The 22,328-nt window shown below is 39.2% G+C and overlaps 1 protein-coding gene across 2 annotated transcripts in view; it reads left to right on the forward strand.

Annotated features, from left to right (window-relative positions):
• The window catches only part of NTNG1 (netrin G1), a 311,481-nt gene that overhangs the window by 260,545 nt on the left and 28,608 nt on the right, over positions 1–22,328 (forward strand). Inside the window, exons 6-7 of one of the 2 annotated variants that reach the window (XM_045801633.2) lie at positions 250–417; positions 5,840–5,974. The exons of the other annotated variant lie outside the window; for it this stretch is intronic. Coding sequence (XP_045657589.1) covers positions 250–417; positions 5,840–5,974 — 303 coding nt within the window. The remainder of the gene's footprint in view (positions 1–249; positions 418–5,839; positions 5,975–22,328) is intronic. 2 annotated transcript variants of the gene reach the window in all.

A 22,328-nucleotide genomic window follows, 5' to 3' on the forward strand; every position in this document is an offset into this window, starting at 1 on the left:
CATACTGTATGCCAAGAATTAACACTCTCCAGTCATGTTCTGAATGTCCAACCTTTCTATCCTGCTTGAAACAGATGCTACTTTCATGCCAGTCACAACCACCTGTGGTCACCATGTGTCATGTTCCATCACATAGATGTAATGCCATCCCGCCATCTTTTCTCCACTCCTCATTTTATCCAAGCATGTAGTGTGCTGTTACTCTGCTACTGTATACACTCTGTATACATTTCTGTTCTTCCTTGCAAGATTGTGAATGCTTCGGCCACTCCAATCGATGCAGTTATATCGATCTGCTCAATACAGTCATTTGCGTGAGCTGTAAACACAACACTAGAGGGCAGCACTGTGAGTTATGCAGGCTGGGCTACTTCAGAAATGCTTCTGCACAGCTGGACGATGAGAATGTGTGCATAGGTCAGTTCCATTATAATTTCAGCTATTGTTCTGCGCCTTTCGAGCTATGGGGAGCTATTTAAGGTGAAGAGGCTGTTGATTTGCACCACGGCTGAGCCAGAATGAACTTTCTCAATGGAGAAAACCCCCTTATGGTAGACTTGAAATTCTCTTGTGCTGGATGAATTGGGGGATATATTCTGAATCCTTATGTGATTGTTGCTTTAAAGATGATTAGCTGAAAATCATGTTTAGAAGATGAAAAATTTTCTTTCTATTATTCTTTCTTCCTTTTTTTTTTTTTTTGCATGAAATCTTAAAACCTGGTAATATCAAATAATCTTAAAGTCTTAAGTTGTACATTTAGCTTTTAAAATGGAAACTCACTATATGGGGTTTAATTATAGGTGTGAGAAATTAGGATAAACTCTTGTATGTAATTGGTAACCAACAAATATCGATTAATTAAAAATATCACCATTTGGAATTGAAAGCCATTAGCAATTGGTAATATAGAAGTTTGCCTGACTTTTCCATCCATAGTAATGAAATTCCATTTATTTAATTTTCTTATAGCCCCCAAAAGGAGAAACAATTTCTCAAAGCTATTCTAGGCAATTAATTCTCTCAGCTTCCAAGGTAAATAAGCTCTGGAAAACTGGGTTCACAGGGTTCTCTCAAGCACTCTCCCCCACCCACCATGACCACTGCTCAGGTCAACTGGAGAGAACCTCCCAAAAAACTTTCTCCTACCTTTTGCATAGTGGAACCCATCTTTAAGAAAGGGAGCTGATGGAAAAATAAGAAACAATAAATGGAATTTCACTTCACAATTTACTTTGAAGAAGTGCATATGTTTGAAATGGTCAAGGCTACATGCATATCTGTTACCTCACCAGTAGGTAACTACATAGGCAACGAATTTTAAAAGTAGAATTTTGCACATAGAGACTAATTTAAATAGAAAACACATGCTGAAAAATGGCAGGAGGTCTTTTGATCAAAAAAGAAATCTAATTAAACTGCAATTCTGGGATCATTGTTTTCTGATTGGATTGTCAAGGTCATATAGCTACTTGCCCAGGATCACATAAGCAAGCTGTACAAGTTGTTTTGAAATCAGTTAGACCAAGTTTACATAATACTGTTTATATCTACAGTATGTTCTATTTTTCAAAGTGCCTCCTTATTTATTATTTGGGAATTAGTGGAGAAATCACTGGACTTAGAGGCCGGAGAGCTGGGTTCAAGTCCCAGTTTGATATTTAATAGCTGTGTGCCTTAGGTAAGTCATTTAAGAACTCCTGGTCCAACTGGGGTCCTACGGGATGCCCAGGTAACACTTGGTAAACTGTGAACTGACTTGAAAATATGTTTTTTCTACTTAATCCTCATTAACAAAACTGTGGGGGTAAGTATTCCACTGATAATGTCTTCTATTTTCTAGTAGAGAAAAGTAAGGCAAATTGACCCAAATCGTACAGCTTTCACAAAGAGTTAGTTTCCTGACTTCAAAGCTTGAACACCTTCTCCCAACTATCCTGACATAATTAGCAAAACTAAGCTTGTCAGACTTTTACTTACGGTATGCTTTTTGGATGACAGTAGCAATTCTGCTATGTGCTTGCGAACAGAAGTGCAATTGCCTTTATAACTATTGGGGTTACAAAGATTTGAGGTTATTAATAACCCAAAAGACATGTAGCTGTCAGAATTTTGAATGCAGTTACATTCACTGAATGTCATTTGTAAAAATATATAAATGTCATACTATAAATATGGAAACAAGAGAAAAGGTAAAATAAATAGGAACATAGAAATAAAAATCTTTTATGTAAATTACCTAAGATTAAAATATTTTACAGTGTTAATTTCATATTATTTTTAATGAATAAAGAAAAAGCCCTCAAAGAAAATACTTTATTCCATATAATATCTAACAGGTAACAATAATATCCCAATGTTTTACTCAGAATATTCTATTCTTAGGAACTTTGGCCTTTTTCTAGTCCTAAACTAATCTTATGAACTATAAAATCTGCACTTCCTATTCAATTTTAAGAGGTAAAGTTCTGTTGCAAATCTATGTTTGATTATCTCCAGGCAGGAAGACAGCCTGTTTAGCTTTTGTCTTTTAAATACCATGAACTAGAGATGAAATATGGAAAGCCTAATATACATTTTTCCTACTTAAAAAATCAAAAGCAGTTGTTTTCTCCATTTCTAGAAAGTTTGTTAGTTAAAATTATAACTCTTTGGAGAATTTTATTTTATTGAGGCAAACATGTTTCTATTCAGTATTTTATACTCTTCAAACCAAGTAAATTGGTAAACCCAAAGATGAAAATTTTTAGGTACCATTAAAATTAGCTATAATATTCCCCCACATACCAGAATTCCTTAAATTGCTGCCCTTTTCCTAAGGGGTAAAATTGTTTGTAAAGAATGAATTGGAAAATGTAGCTAGCTGGTATATGCTACAGTCTATCTTTTGTCTTGAGTCTATATATGCATACAATGAATTGATAACAATTTCCTAAAAGAGCTATGGATTCTGTTTTTCCCACTTGAAGGGTCAAGGGTAGAGGTACCAGGGCTGCCTACCCACCAGGCTAAGGCTGGCGTTTGCTCTCTGAGGGCCACTGGTAGCCTGTGGTTCCCTATTGCCAAGGCTTGCCCTATGGAAAAGCATGAACCAGTTCACTCTTTTCCACAGTTCAGCTCCCCAAAAGGCTTGAGGCGGGACTGAGAATTAAATTTAAGAGCATACACCACAAGTAATTGAGAATTTAATGCCTTTTTGTATAGAAAGCACAAATGAAAATGAATGGGTATTTACCTAATTCACTTTCACAGAATTAAGCACCAATCTGGGAAAATTTGAACTTCATCTAAGTCTTCTCTAATTCTGAGGAAGAGAAAGGCACTTTGCCATTTCTTTAACAAATGACAGTGAAATCCACCACCCTGGTTATAAGGGAAGAGCCCTTATCTTTGACAAAATGTATACCGCACTGAAATAGATGTCATAAACTATTTACATCATTTTATATTATGACAAATATAAAATGCAGACTATTCCGTGTTGCCACAGTGACCTCTGCTTTGTGACTACTGGTGAACTTACCCATTTTCATACAAATTCCAAGCACAGCCATGTCTCCAAAGATGCATGTAATTACCCTGTATGACGCAGCAATTACATGAAGATGACACCCTGGCATGCTTCTGTTTCATATAAACTCAAGCATTAAGCAGAAAGCTAGAGGATATGTGGTTCATGACCTTGGGTAATCACTGCTAATAATCTCTGATAACAAGCTTGACATCAGAATAAGACACAGGGCTCAGCAGTTACTACTAAACATATCTCAAATTAGGCTGTATTTTTTTATACCCCCTGAAACCCAAGATCAGGTAACCAGAAGTACCTTCTACAGACAAGAACTTCTAACACCTATAAATCAATTGTAGTATAACTTTTTAATCAAACCTCCAAGAATATTTCATGTTGTTTTTAGCCTAACCGTCCTGCATATTCTTCCTAATTTCATGGAATAAAATATAATACTCCAAGGCCATCACCAATATCTACCATTGACCGTGGTATCACAAATAATACTTTTTTAAAAACTAATATATTTGTACATAAGATGGTGTGTAGACCACACCTCTCCTCGTCATTTATTTTCATTTCTGTTTGAATAACACTATGACAACCACTTTTCCTATGACAACCACTGGGATGTCCTATGATGTAGACATTCTGCATTTTTAAAAAATTTTGTTTGCTTTCTTTGCATCTAAACCCTTATATTAATAAAATTGCTATGGGCTAATTGACTAGAGTAGCATGCGAATTCATGACGGCCAGTTATAACTCTACTTCCTGGTTTACAAAGTGCTTACAAAGTTGACTCATTGTCAACTTAAATACACTTTAAATAGTAAGAAACAAAGTAAGTGTTGAGTAAGTATAGGTACATATTTATAATATAAATGTACACACATTTTTAAAGCCACGACAAGATGACTATTTTAGAAAACAACTCCCATATATACACACATTAAAATAAAAAATGCCCACTTAAAATAAAACTCTAATTATTAAGCACAAACCAAGCCAGGAAAGGAGGGAGCATTTTAGTTTATTTAGTTTTATTTTTACCTGCATATGTCACTATTAGTCTTATGTTTGTATCATAATAACGTTGAACATAAAATTTAACTAAATCAACGTGAAATAAGTCTTAATTCTAAGGCTTTCTATATTCTTTGAAGAAATTGTCTAATTAATCCCAATGACAAAAACAGAGCCAAACCTCCAGACCTCTTTATAGCGTTACATCTTGAATCTCTGCTGCCAGTCTAAAACCCTAACCTTGATGCTAATAAGCTGAAGTTCTCAGGGCTTCTCTTCTTCGGTTGGTTGGTCGGTCGGTATTTTATTTGGTTTTTAAAAAGAAAACCTCTTAATGGGGCATTTTAATATAAAGGAAACAGAGTGACAAAGAGGCTTGCCCAGATTATACAGTAGGGTTATGAGGAAAGAAACTTTGGCCCCCAAATTCCAAAAGCTGCAAACTAGCTGTTGTTGCCTTTCAAATTAATGGAAACCTAAGAAATTCCCATTTCAGGTTCAGCCTTTCAGCAAAATAGAGCTTCCAAAGCAAAAACATCCTGTTTAAGAGTGTGTGAGGAATCAAGAACATATTCTAGTTACTTTTTACTAGACAAAGTTGTATTGTCCTTCCAGTAAACATTAGAATGAAAAACGTATGTTTCCAATTATGCCTATGTTGAAATTTACTTGGGATTTCAAACTTTATTTCTCTTTCATGATTGTTAATCCAGGCTGCATAAAACCCCTACCAACGTGCCTAGCATCTAAACAACACCTACAGGCTCCGCACAGAACAGTGCGTGTGGAGATAGATAGATAGATATATAAAATAAAGTGCTCTCCCAAATCATAAAGAAAAGTGCCTTTGAATGAACAAAGTGCTTTCAGATTGCACTTTAAAAATGTTCAGCAGTTCTCAAATATTGAGTGTAACAGATAAGCCTATTTGAATAATTTAAAACAGATTTTACATTGATGGCATATTGATTTATACTTGATATACAAACTTCCCGTGGTGTTCATTAAACCATCTAAAAATGCCCTAACAAATGGAATCTCTATTATGATCTGTTAGCCATGAAGAGCATGATGTCTTATTTCCTCACAAGTTTTCAGTTAATTTCCTCCCATATCATAAAAATGGCATCATGGAAGGCCGAGGAAATCAATAAACGGGGCCGAAATCACCATATTTGCCAAAGCATTTCCTTAGCGGACATCTCCCTTTAAGTAAGCGATGCATTTAAGTGACGCTCCTGTGTTATGACCTATAAGCCATGCGGACTTGTCTCCAGCCTGTGTGTTGTCTTGTTTCTACAGAGTGTTATTGTAACCCTTTGGGCTCAGTCCATGATCGTTGTAATGGCTCAGGATTTTGTGAGTGTAAGACGGGAACCACAGGGCCTAAGTGTGATGAGTGTCTGCCGGGAAATTCCTGGCACTCCGGCTGTCAACGTAAGTAACTCTGGGAGCTGCCTTCTGCCTGCTCCAGCATGGCTGATTCCGCTTGTCCAGGCCAGTGCGTGCAGCTTCTCAGAGCAGAAAAAGACCCGAACCATTGACAAGCTTTAAAAGCTACTTAAGGCCCCAGCCTATGTAGAGGAGAGAGAGCAATCCATCACTGTCCAGCTGGCTTCTTTGAAGCCCATCTTCTTCCCCTCTGAATGTGGGAGCAACTTATATTGAAATATTGTGCTCAGATCCAGGTAGCTGGCCAGACCATAAATTAAGTGGCACAATAGGGACCCGGCTTGGAAATTCTCACCGCAAAATGAAGGGTGATGTGTATGTGGTTAATATATTTCTCGAACTGAAAACTACCCCAGAGCTCCAGAGTTCATAAATTAAATGATATCTACATAACTTATTACCACCCCTGCTATCACACCCATCGCTGAATCTTAACCAAAAACCTGAAGGCAATAAATCTAAGGGATATTTAAATGCCAGGGTAAAAGAAATGACAAAAATCAATATTGATTTTAAGCCTCTGAGGTTAGGCACCATGCAGCGAGCCTTAGACAGATGCCATTTGGTTCAGCCTCATTTCTCTGAGGATTATCAGACCTTCTTAAAAGTTTGTCAGGCAGGTGGCATGTTGGCGTATTCAGGGAACAGAAATTTAAAAATCTGAGCAGAAGCTTCCTTCTGTCATTCATAACCTTTTCTGCTTTTTCATTATGCACTAACTTTCTAGTCTATCTGTACACATTTAGCTTACTAATATTAAAAGGCCACCAGGCAAGTCCTCTGGAGCAGTGCAGCCCAATAGCAAATTGTGCAAGCCACATACGGAATTTTCAGTGTCTTGTTATCCACATTTAAAAAGTAAAGATAAATAGAAGAAATAGATTTTAACAACTTATTTCATTTAACCTTTAAATATCTCAAATAGTATCATATATAATCAACATATAATCAACATATATAATCACATATAATTAACATCAAAACTATTAAAGATACATTTTACATTTTTTTCGTACTGTACTTGAAATCAAGTGTGTGTTTTATACTTCCAGAACATCTCAATTAGGACTGACCATATTGCACGGCCTAATAGCCACATGTGTCTACCATATTGGACAGCACAGCTCTAGAACTTCCTTTGCTTACTTTTCACTTGAAAACAATGTCAGCCTGCAGGAAGTGTCTAAAGCCAATTCCAAGGCCATGCAGGAAATTTCACCGGCTACTTGTGAAATTAATAGTTATCTATAAGCTATGCTTCTGCATAATGTTAAGCCAAAGTGAAATTTACTGTCATACTATTGCCATGGGTAGCAAAGAACTGTGGTGATAGTTTGAGAAATCTGGCATTGAGGACTCCAAGATAAAGATGGGACCCTGGGGCTGGAGGTGAGCATCTCTAGCCATGCTGGAGAGGAACTTTAAAAGACAAAGAGTCAGGCAGCACACCTGCACAGAAGCTCTGCATAAGGTCATGGTTTAAAAGTCCTACTTGACGTAGATTTCTAGAAAACACCGTAGGGGTATGGATGACTTGGTGGATCCCAAGGACCATGTGAGGAGGCAGAATTCAAAGGACAGTCATTGGTCCTGGAACATCTGGATGCGGAGGCCCAGAGAAAGCCAAAAGTCAAGAGGAAAGAAGGAGGAACAGACAGAGAAAGGACCCAAACCAGCCCAAGACTCAAGGCACACATTGTAAGGAGACTTTGCAATTAAGACACTCTTCTCAAAAAGAAAGGCTCATGTAAACTTCCTGATGCAGCAGGACATAATGAGTAGGTGTAATCAGGGAAAGACGTTAGAGAGGGAAGCCAATCCAGCCTTAGGGGAGGTATATCCCAAAAAGGTCCCAACTTGATTTTTCTGTATTAGTTATTGGAGTATTATAAAAATGTACAATGTCACCAAATTTCCCTTCTGGAATTGGAAGACTGGATTGCATGTGGTCCTCCACATAAGGGCTGTGAGATATACAAAACCCTCTGTACCTCAGCTCCAGCACCTCACATCCTTGGTATGAATGGATCAGTGAGATTATGGAAGTAAATGCTTTACCCTCTTGAGTATTTCGTGAGTACCTACCATGAATTAGGCATTGAGCTAACAGTAGAGGCTACAAGGATGCAGAAAGATAGCTGCTGTGGACATATGGGCATGGAGTTCACAATCTGAGGTGAGAGGCTGACAGACACACCAACAGTTTTGACAGAAAGTAGTCTGAACTAAGGAAGAGCTATGTATGTGCTTTTAGGGAAGCCCAGGTGGAAGTGAGGCTTCCCAGAGAAGCAATGTTCGGTTCAGTACTGAAGGATTAGTAGGCGCTGTCCAGGATGGAACTTCTTGAGCAAAAGTACATGAGCTGACACACTGTGTTCCAGAAATATCAAATAGTTTTTATATGATGGGAAGATAAGGGGTGTGTGTGTGTGTGTGTGTGTGTATGTGTGTGTTGGGAGGGAGGGAAGATGTTCAGAAGGCAACCAGAGACCAGATCACATGGTTTCATGAACACCAAGCTTAGGAGTTTCTTCTCATCAAGGAGGAGACAGACATGGGGTCCATCATACAGTTTTAGACAGAGGAATGAAATGGTCAGAGTTTTAGAAAGATTATTCTGGCTGCCCTGTAAAGGATGGACTGGAACAGGATGAGACTAGATTTGTTATATCAAATTAACATATTTCCAATATACCTTTGAGTATGCAGTAGATTGATCTCACTCTAAAATCTTTTTTCCTTCCCTCAGATCTACCCATATAGGGCTGATATGTTATGCAAGAATATAGAAATTCTGCTGTCAGTTGATAAATGGCTACAGCCTGAGGAACCCTAAGTGCCTTCCCCTGGGATCTCTCAGACCACCCCTAAGATCCACCAACTAATGGGGTAACACTGGCCATAGTAGGGTGCCTCCAGTGCCAGTGTTATAACAGATACTCATTCTCATTAGTTGATGATCACAGGTTGACAAATATTTTTCATATCATTCCCATGTCTGCACACACATGAACGCCCTCAAGAATGCCCTTCCAAAAAAAAAATACCCTTAACCTCAAATCTCTCTTTCTCTCTTCCCTCCACCACCCCCCTCCACACACTTCTACTGAGCTGAATGCATCCTTGGGTTAACCTCATTATCAGTGGCAGTGATTAACCTGACAACAAGAAACCAATGCCAAGAAGAAAGCAGTGGTAGATGGAGCTGGCAATGGTGCTGGCAGTGAGCCATGAGTTGTAGTAAGAAGACACACACTGGCCCTGGGCTTGAATTGCATCTCCACCTCTTACTACCTGCAAGACTTAGAGGAAATCACTTAGACTCTCTAAGCCCAGTTCTGTTTTGTTTTTTTATCTTAAAATGGGGGTAATACTAGGACATGACACATATAGTAATCATGAAGATTCAAGGAAAATAATGAATGTGAACCTCATGGTACATAGTAAGCACTCAATTATTTAATTCCAAACACATGTTGATGTGTCAAAATGCTAGCAAAATCCGTGTTTAAAAGTTATTGTACAATAATAGCACAGAACATGCAGCAAGAGTCACCAAATTGTTGACCTAGAAACTTCTTTAAAAAAAAGCCCTTGATCATAGGCAAGGCTGATTTAAGAGATCGAAGTGAAGCTGACCCCAAAAACAATGGTGTGGCTTTCACGGGGGGAAACGAAGAGCTCCAGGCTCATCAGTGAACCTTCTGAGTCAGGGGGTGACCTGCTGTATGCTTCATAAACGTAAGCTGGTCTGTCTAACATAAAAGGTGAAACACTTGAAGACCAACAGAACGAATGGTCTTTAGACAGCATGGGGTGCACCCAAGCCAGGAAAGAAAGCAGAAAAAAAATAGATTTCAAGGAGACCAAGCAGAATCAAAGTTAGTGTTGAGGTTACTAATAGAAGAATGAGACACTGAGGAGAAGAAGCCTTGTTTTGTTTTGTTTTGGTTTTGGTTTTGGTTTTATGTGCCCCTTTGAAATTAGTGAAAAAGGATGAGCCACATCCCAGAGAATAAAGCTAAACCTTCCCAAAAGGAAGCCACATTCCGTGTTTCACATAAAACACAGAGGGTTAGCATGTATTGGGAAGTAATGGCAAACTTGTCACCACCACCAAGGACATTGGACATAGGGGAGGTTTGTTGATATTTTGGTTTGGAAAATGGAATGGAAATAGCCGCGCTAGAACCAGTGAGGCTAAGGAGGAGGTGTGTTGGTTTCCTGGAGGATGTGTAAGGATGTATTGTAAATATATTAAATGTATATTAAAGCTACCAATTATCCCCCATTTTTACCTAGTTTAGATGAATGGTACTTTCAAAAGAACTTATAGTCTAAATATTTGGGTTAAAGTCAAAAGATTTGGTGACATAGTTCAGTGTCATGATTTTGGAAGATAACAGAGCATATAGGAAACCAAGAACTAAGTATACATAGCATGGGGAAGGCTGAGATTCAGTTGCTGGACCATGGCCTAGAATATGGGTTCTTGGAAGGGATCAGTACATACATTACTGAGAACAGAAAAACGTCTTCAGTAGAAGGCTCAATGGTCTGATCAGGAAGATTTTTAATTAAGTTTGAATATTGTGAAAATACCCTTATAAAACTGTAAAACCGGACATGTAGCAAACCACAGAGTTTTAAAAAAAAAAACACAACAGCTATTCTCAGGAGAAGAATAAGGAAAGGTTTGTGGAACAAAACTCTATGGTTTAGATGTTTTCCTTCCCAGAGAATGCACAATAACTATTCATTTTCTCCTGCTGCTAAACTGCCGCGAACAGTGGCTCAAAACAAGAATGTGTTTCTTACAGTTCTGTATTTGGAAGTCCAACAAGGATCTCACTGGGCTAAGATCAAGCTGTCAGAAGAGCTGTGTACCCTTCTGGAGGCTCTAGGGGAAAATCTGTTTCCTTGCCCTTCCTAGCTTCTGGAAGCTACCTGTATTCCTTTGCTCATAGCCCCCTTCCTCTACCTTCAAAGCCAGGAACCTTCCATCTCTGTGTGCCTTTCTTCCAACATTACATCTTTCTCTGAGCACAGCTGGGAAAAGATCTCCACTCTTAAGGACTCTTATGATTAGCTTGGGTGCACACAGATAATCCAGGAGAATCTCTCTACCTCAAGGTCCTTAATGTAATCTCTCTATAAAGTTCGTTTTGCCATGTAAAAAAAAAAAAAAAAAAAAAAAACAGGTTGCAAGGATTAGGATATAGACATCTTTGGAAAGAAGACAGTTGACACTGTCTACTACAATAATCATTGAGAATGGCAAGTTTTAATGCCAAGCGTAAATATGCAGGTATCATAGAAATGGAATGTAACTCATGCTTGGAAGAAAGATATGCAAGAGAAAAAGAAATAAAGATATACAAGAGAAAAAAGAAATATATAATAGATCAGAAAAGAGTGCCATGTGTCAAGAAGGTATAGACTTGCATTGTGAATTAGAAGATAGAAACGGTGAAATATTTTTCAGTCAAGACCAAAGAGCTTATAGAAAAGGTATTGTGAGAGTGTATTACAGACCACACAACCATTTAAAAGACAAACATATTTTTCAAAGCCAAATTAGAGAATCTAAATGCCCTGGAATCTTCCAAAATGAAGGAATTCAAATATCAAGATATTTGCTAAAAGATGTGTTCTGCTAATTGTTGACATGCATTGACAAGAATTTCTTCACTCAAAAGAGTGGAAGAGTCAGGAAACTAGTACCCCCACTCTGGGGTAGTACAGAGATGGTAGTATTGCATAAGAGAACGAATGTTAATAAAAACTTTTAAGGGACATTGTCTCAAACCTTAAGAAAAATTCAAAATATCCTTAGGGGAAAAAAAGTAAGATCTTAGATACTTTTAAACACACACACACTGACTTTTTAGAAATAAAAGCACAAATTTTTCCCAAAAGGCTACCTAGAGAAAATAGGAGACTTCTAAAATAACTAACATAGCTATACAAGAGTTCCCAATGGGGTTTTGATGAACATTTATTTAGTGCCTACTATGTGCTAGACACTGCTGTAAATTAAGGCTAAAAAACCAAAAATTGCAAAAATGCAGGATGGTATGAAGTTGTGTTCACAGTTGTTCAGGTGACAAAGATGTGGCAATCTCAGCTCGCCTTCAAGCTCAGTTCTAGACAGCTGTATGTCATGAGCAGCAAAGAAACTAACACAATTTTAGGCTGAACAAAGACCAAAAGAAGTTACAGTCCTTCTGCCCTGAGCAGCCCACATCAGGAGTCTAGTCCTTGGAGACCACGTTCTAACACAGCAGACAGTGAGGTAGGAGAGTTCTGTCTTTGATGGGATTTTCATAAAGCCAGCGGAAGCGGGTTGGTAATCATATGACTTGACACATTGCCGATGTCAACCAGGGTTCGGAGGGCTATTACGTAACAGGGGGACATGTTGCTTCAGGAAGACCCAACGGAGACCAGTGGGTAAAAGAGAGAGGTGGTTTTCAGCTTAGCATTTCCCAACAATTATTCTCCCCAGCTGTCTAAGAATATACAGTAGAGTGCCTTGGGTCCTGATAAATCCCCAGACTCTGAAAAAGTTCAGAAAGAAGCTGGACAGTCCCTATGAGTGATGCTTTTTGGAGAGTTTCTGCTTAAACGAACAGTTGAGTGAAAAGACCTCTGGGGCCTCTCCAGCTTTTCGACTCGTTCAGACCAATCACATGGGCCAAGGGAAGGTGTACAGAGATCCCCAGCTCAAGTTGTACTAATAACCAGTTCGGCCACTCTGCTGTCCTCTGTGGTCTCACCTCTCTTTTCCAACGGGTAGACTACTTCTCACCAGCCCTGTTCTCAGTCCTCACTTCCGGTTTCCAAGAGTCAGACTCCAAACTTCCACAAATCCTTTTTTTTCTAGAGATGAATTGTTTCTTATCATAGCATTTTTGCTCCTATAGATCAGGAGGCTTTCTTTTCTTTTACTTTTTCTTTTTTCTTTTTTTCTTTTTTTTTTTTTTTTGGTATGAGATTAACGTCTATAGGCCTGACAACTCACAATCATTAAGATGATGCTTGCAATTGCTTCTCTGAGATGAAGATAATACCTCCCTGGACAAATACCTTGAACCTAACTTGTAATTTTTCAATTGCCTCCAGTTGCAGTCTCCTGCTATTCGCTGTGTTACACTAAAATGTTCGGTTCACATTTCACCAGTTGACCTCACATTTTGAATCCATTGACAGGTGGCATGTCACTTAAACAAGGATGTCTGTGCTGCTTCGGAGCATTTGCAGTCCCAGACATATGATCTCACTCATTTGGCTCTCACACCTCTATCACTGAACATGAATGGCATCACTGAATCCAAGTTTTTAATTTCCTTGCTAGCAACTTGAACAACAGCCTCATTTCCCTTGCTGAGTACCACATCCATAACAGTGATGAAAAAGAAATCGTTGGAAGGGCACTTGATGTTACTGTTGTTCAACTCCTAAGGGTGGGAAGGAACTGCTCGTTAAACAGAACGAGTAGGAGCCTCCCCGAGGTAATTTAAAAAGGAAAATATTAGGAAGACAGAAGATAGAAAGTGGCAATTTGTTGGCATTACAAATATGCCGGGTAGTCCTCTTGGGGAAAAAAGGCTCATTTTGTCAGCTAGAAGAGCGAACCCCAGGGTTGCTCCCAGTTGTGAAATTTCTCCTGATTCAGCAGGACGAGGCCACAGCACTCAGTCACGCTAATAGCCATCACTTTCCAGTTCCAGTCCTGTTTCCCTTCCATTCTTAACATAACTTTAATTTGGGATTGGTAGAAAAAGCCCACCAACCTCCAGTGCATCAGGGACCTGCTACCACCTGTGAGCAGGACGGTCCAGGGCTGACACTCAGGCCACGGAAAGCACCTTAGCTCTTCACACCACTAATGGCTCCATTTGGAGCAACCATAAGAGGCAAAGGCTGGAGCAGCTTGAAAGGAGTGAGTTGTTCAGAGCAACCTTCACGGTTGGATCATACCCTAAATACATTTAAAACCTGAGGCTCTTGAATTGTTGGAGTTCGTCATAAGACAGATACAGATAGTGGATATACTATCCAGTGGATGTAATAGCAACCCATAGCCGGACATAATAGCAATTCCAGACCATTTCCTGACAGTCTGAGGGTTGCCTGCTACTCACCTACCCTGTGCTCAGCTCAGAGAGGGGCCTCGGTTCTGACCCCAATGAGAAACTTGCCATATTTACTTGCCCGTCTATACTATTTTTCCCCTTTATTTGAAGAGAATTTTGAAAATGACAAGGATGCACCAATTTTATCATTTCACAGCACAGAACCGTAGAAGTTTAACAGTGGAAGGTGTGTGAGATGCCAAGATTCCTGGAGAGATGCAGGTACAACGTTACCTACTAGTAGCCCAGAATCAAACCAACAGCCTGGTCCCATCTGGGAGTAAGATGGTCAGGAGGCCAAGCAAAAATACAAGACATGAAGTTCTTTCCTTGCTTCAGATAATACACGGAGTCTCACCCTGAGCCATTCTTTACACACTAGTGAGTGTGTGTAAGAGAGAGAGAGAGAATCTCAAAACTTTCTGAAGCTCAGTACCTAAAGGTAATCCCTAAGTGACTATCAGCCCAATTGAAAAAGGACAGCCCCACTTGACATTTGTGGGAGAAAAATGTTTATGTAAGTGAAAACCCTGTCCTCAGGCTCCATCAGAACAGAATTCCGGGGCAGAGAGCCATGGATAAACCAGGGTGGCAGGGTTCCTGATAACTAAATTCTAGGGGTGAGTGCAGTGAAATCAGGGATCCTGATTCTGGCTGTGACGGCTACCAGCTCTCCAAGGAATGTTCACTCAACACCACTGCCTTCTCCGTGCATCTCCTGTGAAATCCTAGAGAGGGCTTGGACGTTCTCAGGCTCCTTGTTGGTCTGAAGTTCTGTGATCCTGAAATCTCACAGATGGTTTTACCTCCTTGCATATGGACCAAGTTCTGAGGAATAATAATTACTTTAAAATAATAAAAATTGTTATTTATAGTGCACTTCCCGTGTGTCAGGAACATGTTTGCGTTATCTCCTTCTACAAGGGAGGTAAAGATTATTTTCCATATTTTAGAGACAGAAAAACAGATTTTAAAAGGGTAATTCCCCAACTCAAATGCCTGAAAATGGCAAACCAGTTATTAGCAAGTATTTATGAATTGAGTTTTCTGCAGCATTTTATAGGATTTTTGTCATTTTTACTTTGAAGATGGAGACAGAGACTTTAGTGATTATTCCAGGGGTCAGCAAACTTCTATGAAAGGTCAGATAGTAATTATTATTTTAGGCTTCCTGGGCTATACAGTTTCTGTTGCAACCACTCAACTCTGCCCAAGATGACATTGAAATAAATGAGTGTATTTATGTTCCATTAAGACTTTATTTATGGACGCTGAAATTTAGATTTCATATAATTTTCACGTGCCGTGAAATATTATTCTCCCTCTGATTCTGTTTCAAGCACTTAAAAATATAAAAACCATTCTTAGTTCAGAGGCTGTAGTAAACAGGAGACAGGCTCCATTTGGCCTGCAGACCATGGTTTGATTTATTTCAAACTCACACAGCAGTAGAAATGAAGAAAGAGAGGACCGGGTTAATAAAGTGGAGAGAATATGAAGCAGAAGACAGAAGAGAACATTAAGAAATACACACACACACACACACACACATTTCATTAAAGTGCGTCTTCTATCCTGATGTGGGTATCACGAGGAGTTGGTCTAACCGATTCATATTTACCAGGCTGTAATTGACCTTAAGAAAAATGTTAGGATTTCCAGAAACATGAAGGCTGTGACCATATAATTTCCAGGACAAGATCACAGGCGTTGTCAGTGCCAGGCATTTAAAGGCTTACGAGCCGGCCAAGTCAATTTAGCATCAATTTAGTACAATCAGCAACTAATGAAAGAGAAGTCAGGGTGGCCATAACACAATCAGGATTCCTCGTGTTGGTGTGAGGAATCATTCTGTTGCATTCTGCAGGAACAACCCATCACCTTGAGTATCAGCAAAAAGCTCTACTAAGAGAGAATTATAGTAATAATATCAGCTATGACACCAAAGGCACAGGAAAAAAATACATACAGAACCCACTGAGAATTTTTTTTTTTACCATAGGCTTTGACATCAGAGGTAATTATTTTAAATAAAGAGCATGTCCGTGCCATGAGCCCCTGCCTCTTCTGTCCAATGGTCTTTGGAATGTGACTGCGACTGTCGAACCCAGGGCATTCTGGGTCATGTGGCTCTACCTTCTGGAACAGAATTAACTTATGACCATCTCTACTTAAGGGCTGTGTGCTCTTCATCCCATCTTTGTCAAATTTTTTGTTTTTAAAAATTTTACTCAACCTTCCGTTTTTCATTGCTGCAAGTTGGGGAGAAGAGACATGCATTAGCACACAGCAATTGACCATCTCCATGTAAATTCCAATGACGTTGGATTTCGTCCAGAAGAGACACATACACACAGAAATTCAGGCCCACACGTGATTCATGGGCTCTGCACCCAACTTCCATCACCAGCGCATCCTCGTAGTTAGCAGTCAAGATCATCCAGACGTCCCTGAATGCTTTAAAACAGAAACAGTTGCTAAAATGTATTTTTAACAGAATTCCTTCCCATATTCTGCAAAAGTGTAGCATTAATATTAAGCATTGCAGTTATTTCTTCTGAGCTACAACTCTTTGGGGGAAATGGGCATATGTCTCGGAGACAAAACTACAAAAATAATGAAATATTGATGTAATTATTTTTAAGAATCACATTTCAAGCTCTTTTTAATTAGTACTTTGACCCTATGGACTTAGTCTTATGCTAATCTGTATTCTTGATCATGAAAATCAATAATATGGACCACTACATCGCTCACATGCTTTTGAGTACAAAAAGACAAAGTTTGGGAGTTTGTGGGAGGGCTTGTTACCAAGATAATCTGGCAGTTTATTAGTGATGTAATGTCACAATCGCTGCATTTTCAATGATCTTGCTGACCCAGCTTTCACTGATGCCCACGTGGAAGATACTTGGGTAGATTATGAGGTCTTTGCTGAGATATCACATCTGTCTTCTTTCTAATTAAAATAAAAATTAAAGTTGCTGATTTGCACCAAGGATGCTAAACTACATTTAGACATACAGATATGGCATATGAATTCTATCCGATCATATCAGGCTTTGAAATTTCTGAAGTCACATTTTTACTAGAGACTGTCAGATCATAGCAACCCTATAGGAAGTCTAGACCCTCAATTTCATCTTTGGTTACTAAATTCAATTTAACCAAGGTGATAGAAGGGCTTCTTAACAGAGTCTTGCAAAATCTTTTGAACTTGGCAAACTGGGATGGCTAGAGGATTGTCTGATTCATTCACTTGTTCATGCAATCATTCATTTACTCATTTACTCATTCATTCATTCACTCATACTGTCATTCGTTTTAAAATATTAAAGCCCAACCGTGTGCCAGGGATTGTGCTAATTTTAGCACCAAAGACAACTAAAATGTTTTCCCTGCACTCTAAGGGCTGACAGTTTAAGAAGGGTCTCAGATCCAACAGCCCCTCACTCTTGTTGGAATCTGAGAATGACTTCTAGTACCACTTTTCTAGAATCTCTTCTCCAGGCGCTAATCTTAGAATCTTATATATGAGTTGGAGTTTAAGACATACTCTAGTTTAGCACTTACTTTAAGTCCTAGATGAAAATTGTTTCGTCTTTAAAATTGTTTGGGGCTCTCATGAGCTCTCCTTATTGCAATTAATAATGATGATGATGGCCACTATTCAGTGCCCGCCACGTGCCAGGAACTATGCCAAGTCATTTACCCTGATTTGTTTAATCTGTATAAAATCCCATTAGCAGTTATCCCCAATTTACGGATAAGTGAACTGAGGCTCAAAGTGGCTAAATAAGCTGCACGTAGTCATCTAGATTCTTGCAAACCTGAAGTGTGGTCCTTCTGCCAGTAACAGCATCACTTGGGAATTTGTTAGAAATGAGAATTTCAGGCCCTACCCCAGACTTCCTGATCTGCATTTTAACAATATTTCTAGGTGATTCGTGTGCATATTTGCATTAAAATTTGAGAATTTAGAGGGTGACAAGGTAGGTATAGATTTTAACCTTGGGATTGGCTGATTCCAAAGCCCAGGTGTTTTGTTTACTTGTTTTTATCGCTTAGTGTTCACAGAATGTTGGTGGCTGGGAAATCAAGGGCACACGTATGCCTTAGAAAAAATTGTATAAGGGGCAGAAACTCATAGAGTATCTCATGTCAACAGCTTTTACGAGCATGTATTCTACAAATCCAGATCATATTAAAATAAGGAGAATCATGAAAACTTAAACAAGTAGCCTATTTGTTTTCTTTCATCCATATAATTTAAAAGTGGTTAATATTTGATAGGTTAATAATAAATATTTTAATATAGTATATTGCATTTGGTTATGAATATATCAAAAGGAAATACAAAGTGAGTTCCGAAAGATAAACTTTTATTGGGCACATGAAATAGAACATAAAATTTGACGGCAATTACCATTTAATCTATTCATGTTTGGAAACGTATTGAAAGAGAAACTCATAACTCAGTTAATTGTTATGAATTATTAATTGCTCATTTGAAAAGCGATGAGCGGAACCACACTTGTTGAAAAACTTTCCTTCTCAGTGGCTTTAACCTTTGTGTCATTGGTTTTATGAGAACAAAAGGGAAAGAATGACAGCAAGATTCTAATCGTCCAAAACTAGAAAGTGACAAGACTGTGAACATCTCAGTGACTATATAAAGGTTAACTGAGATCGAATGAAATAGTTAGAGCTGGCCCCACTCTCACATACTTAAGTATGATTCTCTGGGGGCGGGCCCAAGCATCCGTATTTTACAAAACTCCCCCAGGCAATACCCACTCGCAGCCAGGATAGAGGACTACATTTTCAGTAAGTACACGTTGCTGGAGAGAGTTCAGCCAGCCGTGAATTTGACTCGCTATTCTGCACCCCAAGTGAATACCAGGTGGGCTCCAGTTTGCCAATCCTCAATAGAGTCTGAGGGAAGAGGGCACTCAACCACGGCCAGGAGCCCTGGAAACCATGGGCAGCTTTGTAAAGACATATTCCCTAGCTGGCGAGTGATTTCTAATCCATACAGGCTAAGATCAAGAATATATCTGGATTTAAAGATACCTGATATAAATAGCCCCTTCTTTCTCAAAAAATCAATGTTATGAGTTTCTTCTGTTGAATAAAAAAAAAAAAACCTTCAAAAAGTGGAAGGCTTTTTTTATTAACTAAATCCAGGGATTTATTGTTTAGTGTCAGCAGCGTAACTGCTTTATAATTGATTTTTCTGAAGAGAACTGAAAACTTAAGCCACCTTAATTTCCTTTATCTTGACACACATGACTAGCATTACTCTGAAGTATATTTTATCAGGTTCCCAATTACCATTTTTTAAAATCAACTTCCTCCTTGCATACATGTCTTGGTAAAATATTTCTAAGACAGAGAGAAAGCGTTTAAGATTAAAAAAATGGCTGCTTTATTCCTATTGATAGCTTTATCCACTTTCTTCAAGAAATTATGTTTATATTCACTTATGTTTTTTTAAAATGAGTGGGATTATTAAAATACATTAACACCTGTTAATTTTTAAAATCTTGGGATAAAGAAGTAAGAACATTTGGGCAATGACAGAAGTTTAAAGATAATGAAACAAAATGTAATATTTGCAACTTAAGCTAATATGCCTAAATCCTTATAGACTCAATCAAATATTTGGTACGTGACAGTTACAGTCCTGTACCATTAGTTAGCCTTACTCAGCCTCTATCTGCTTCTGTAAACTGACAATAAGGATCAGATCTGCCTCGCTCTCTGTGAGGATATAATGACATAACGATACTTAACCCAGTTCCTGTCACACCGTAAGGGCACGTGGTGAGTTAACAGAACTAGAAGCCATAGTACCCACCCTCAAGGTTTCATTGAAAATGGTGGGGATTGGATCAACAAATTTAAGAAAGCAATCAAGTTACAAACAGATGACATGATAAAAATGAAAGTGATCCTAGTCACGGCTGCTTCCTGGGGGGCAAAAAAAGACTGAACAATGAATGGGATTTCATACTCCATTGTGTCATGTTCTTGCGGTTGTTTCAAGTCCTAATTGCCATCTGTAAATGCAAAATTTTAGTTAAGATTTTGTCTAAAATCGGTGCCTCTTAGGTTTGCAGTTTCCAAATAGGGAGATAAAGCCCTCACTGTCAACTTTTCTCCATTGAATTCACCCTACCCTTAGCAGCACTTGTTTGTCAATTTTCGGATCACCCTAAACCCCGGAAGTTACCCTGTAATGCTAAGATGCCTGCCTGCTAGCCAGGTCTTGAATTACGGTGACCCCTAAACAAACCAAAAGCAGACTAGGTTCTGTACTTGGGCCTAAACCAGTTTCTCGGGAGTGACGATTGGACACTTAACAGTCTGTTGTGTCGTCATCAGACCCATTGGATACTTGACAATTTTCAGGTGGGTGACTATGGATACCCTTGGGGATTTGTATGTCAGAAATACATTCAGCGCCCTCTTTTTTTTTTTTTTTTAGAACTTCTCAGGAGTCTTTTTTTTTTATTATTCTTGGCAAATTCCTGTTATGTGCTATTTTTCAGAAAAGTTCAGATTTCTCTTCTTATACTACAAAGATGCTCAAATTGAGATTTTTACTTTGAAGGGAATAAGGTGGGTTTTTTTTTTCCTGCAGAAGATTAAAAGAAATAATGTGAGTAACAATTTAACCACATGTCATAGCGCCCTTGAAGAAGGAAGGCTGACTTTTTAAGGTGAACCAAAGGCATTGAGGAACAGAAGATGAGCTAATACTTCCTCAGCCCCAGCAATGTCACTACAAAATGTGAAAATGAGAAGGAAACAGAACCTCCAAAGAGCAAGGAGCGCATGAGGGAAGTGTTACTGTCACTTGCAACAGGCTCATAGGGGACTCTCTGCCAGGGTCAGCCAATCTTGGTTTAGTCTGTGCCTTTGCCACGTGCTGTCCCTCTGTACACGATATTGGCATATTAGTTTATGTTTTAAATGAATGTACTAGTGGTTGAGGAAGAACTGATCGGGGCAGGCAGGGTGTAAGAAGTACCAAGCTCTAAAGAAGCAGGGTAGGAGGAAAGACTCTTGGTTGAGGGATTCATCAACACATAACCAAACATTTATTGACCTTTTGCTAGGAAGCCTGTATCATGATAGGAGCTGTGGAAGGTGTAAAGCAAGTTTCTACAGCCTGTGCCCTCCAGAAGTCACCAAATTTGAAGTCGGGGTAAAGCACATAAAATCATACAGTGAAGCAAAGTTCCGTGTCCAGAGTACTTAGCACCCTCCTAATGAGTCTGGTTTTAAAGGAGAGTTTTCCAGAAAGTACTCTAGGTCTACTCTAGCTGAGTAACTCTGTCTTGAATCGTGGTTGCGGTCGTGGCCCTGCCTTGTCCTGGGTTGAGCAGGTTATATAACCTCTCTGACCTAAGATTTTGCCTCTCTAAAGAAGAGATGACTCCACCTCCTAGAGCTGTCAGGAAACAGAATGAAACGCTTGTGAATTACTCGGCGCAGTTCCTGGGCCGCAGGAAGTTCTACAAATGATCGCTGTGATTGGTATCGCTCTACCATAAGCACATTGCGGTGAGAAACGGCGATCAATGAAGAGCTTGGAAGGATTTGCAACTGTCAATGAGCCATTAAACCTGTAAATAGAGAGTCCGATCATAAATGTTATTTTTAAGCAATATTTGACAAGACGATTAATTATGTGTGCTCAGAAGTCATCAGGGGAAAGTGGGAAGTGTCTGGGTGGTGGACAGAACTTTACATGGATTCCCCTATGTTCTGAAAGTCAGTGGGGGAGGGAGGTGTGGGCAAGATAAGGAGTTGAAAGTCTGTCCTGTATTCAGGAGGTGTCTGACATCACAGGTCTGCTCTCCTGGTCCTGGGGAAGTGACCAAGATCTAGGAAATGCCTGACTCTCCCTCCTGCCTTGCTGGGGATTCTTGAAGACTAAGGCACCCCCCCACACACACCCCTGCCGTGGGTCCTTGAATGAGAGGATGGAGCTTCCGTTCCCTGGGGCTCCCTTCAATGGCATGAGATTAGCGTCTCAAGACAACAGCCCGCATTAGCCATTTGTATGGTGGAAGAAAGAGTTCTCTTTTGTGTCCAGTTTCGAAGTAGAATTTTATTGTTTTGTGGAACAGCACGGTCAACTTCACATTTGTTAATAAATCTGAAGATAAAGGTAGTCTTGTACTTTTTAA

The sequence above is a fragment of the Ursus americanus genome, chromosome 12, assembly GCF_024610735.1.
Source record: "Ursus americanus isolate L20-20 chromosome 12, mUrsAme1.1.p, whole genome shotgun sequence".
Classification (NCBI taxonomy): Eukaryota; Metazoa; Chordata; class Mammalia; order Carnivora; family Ursidae; genus Ursus; species Ursus americanus.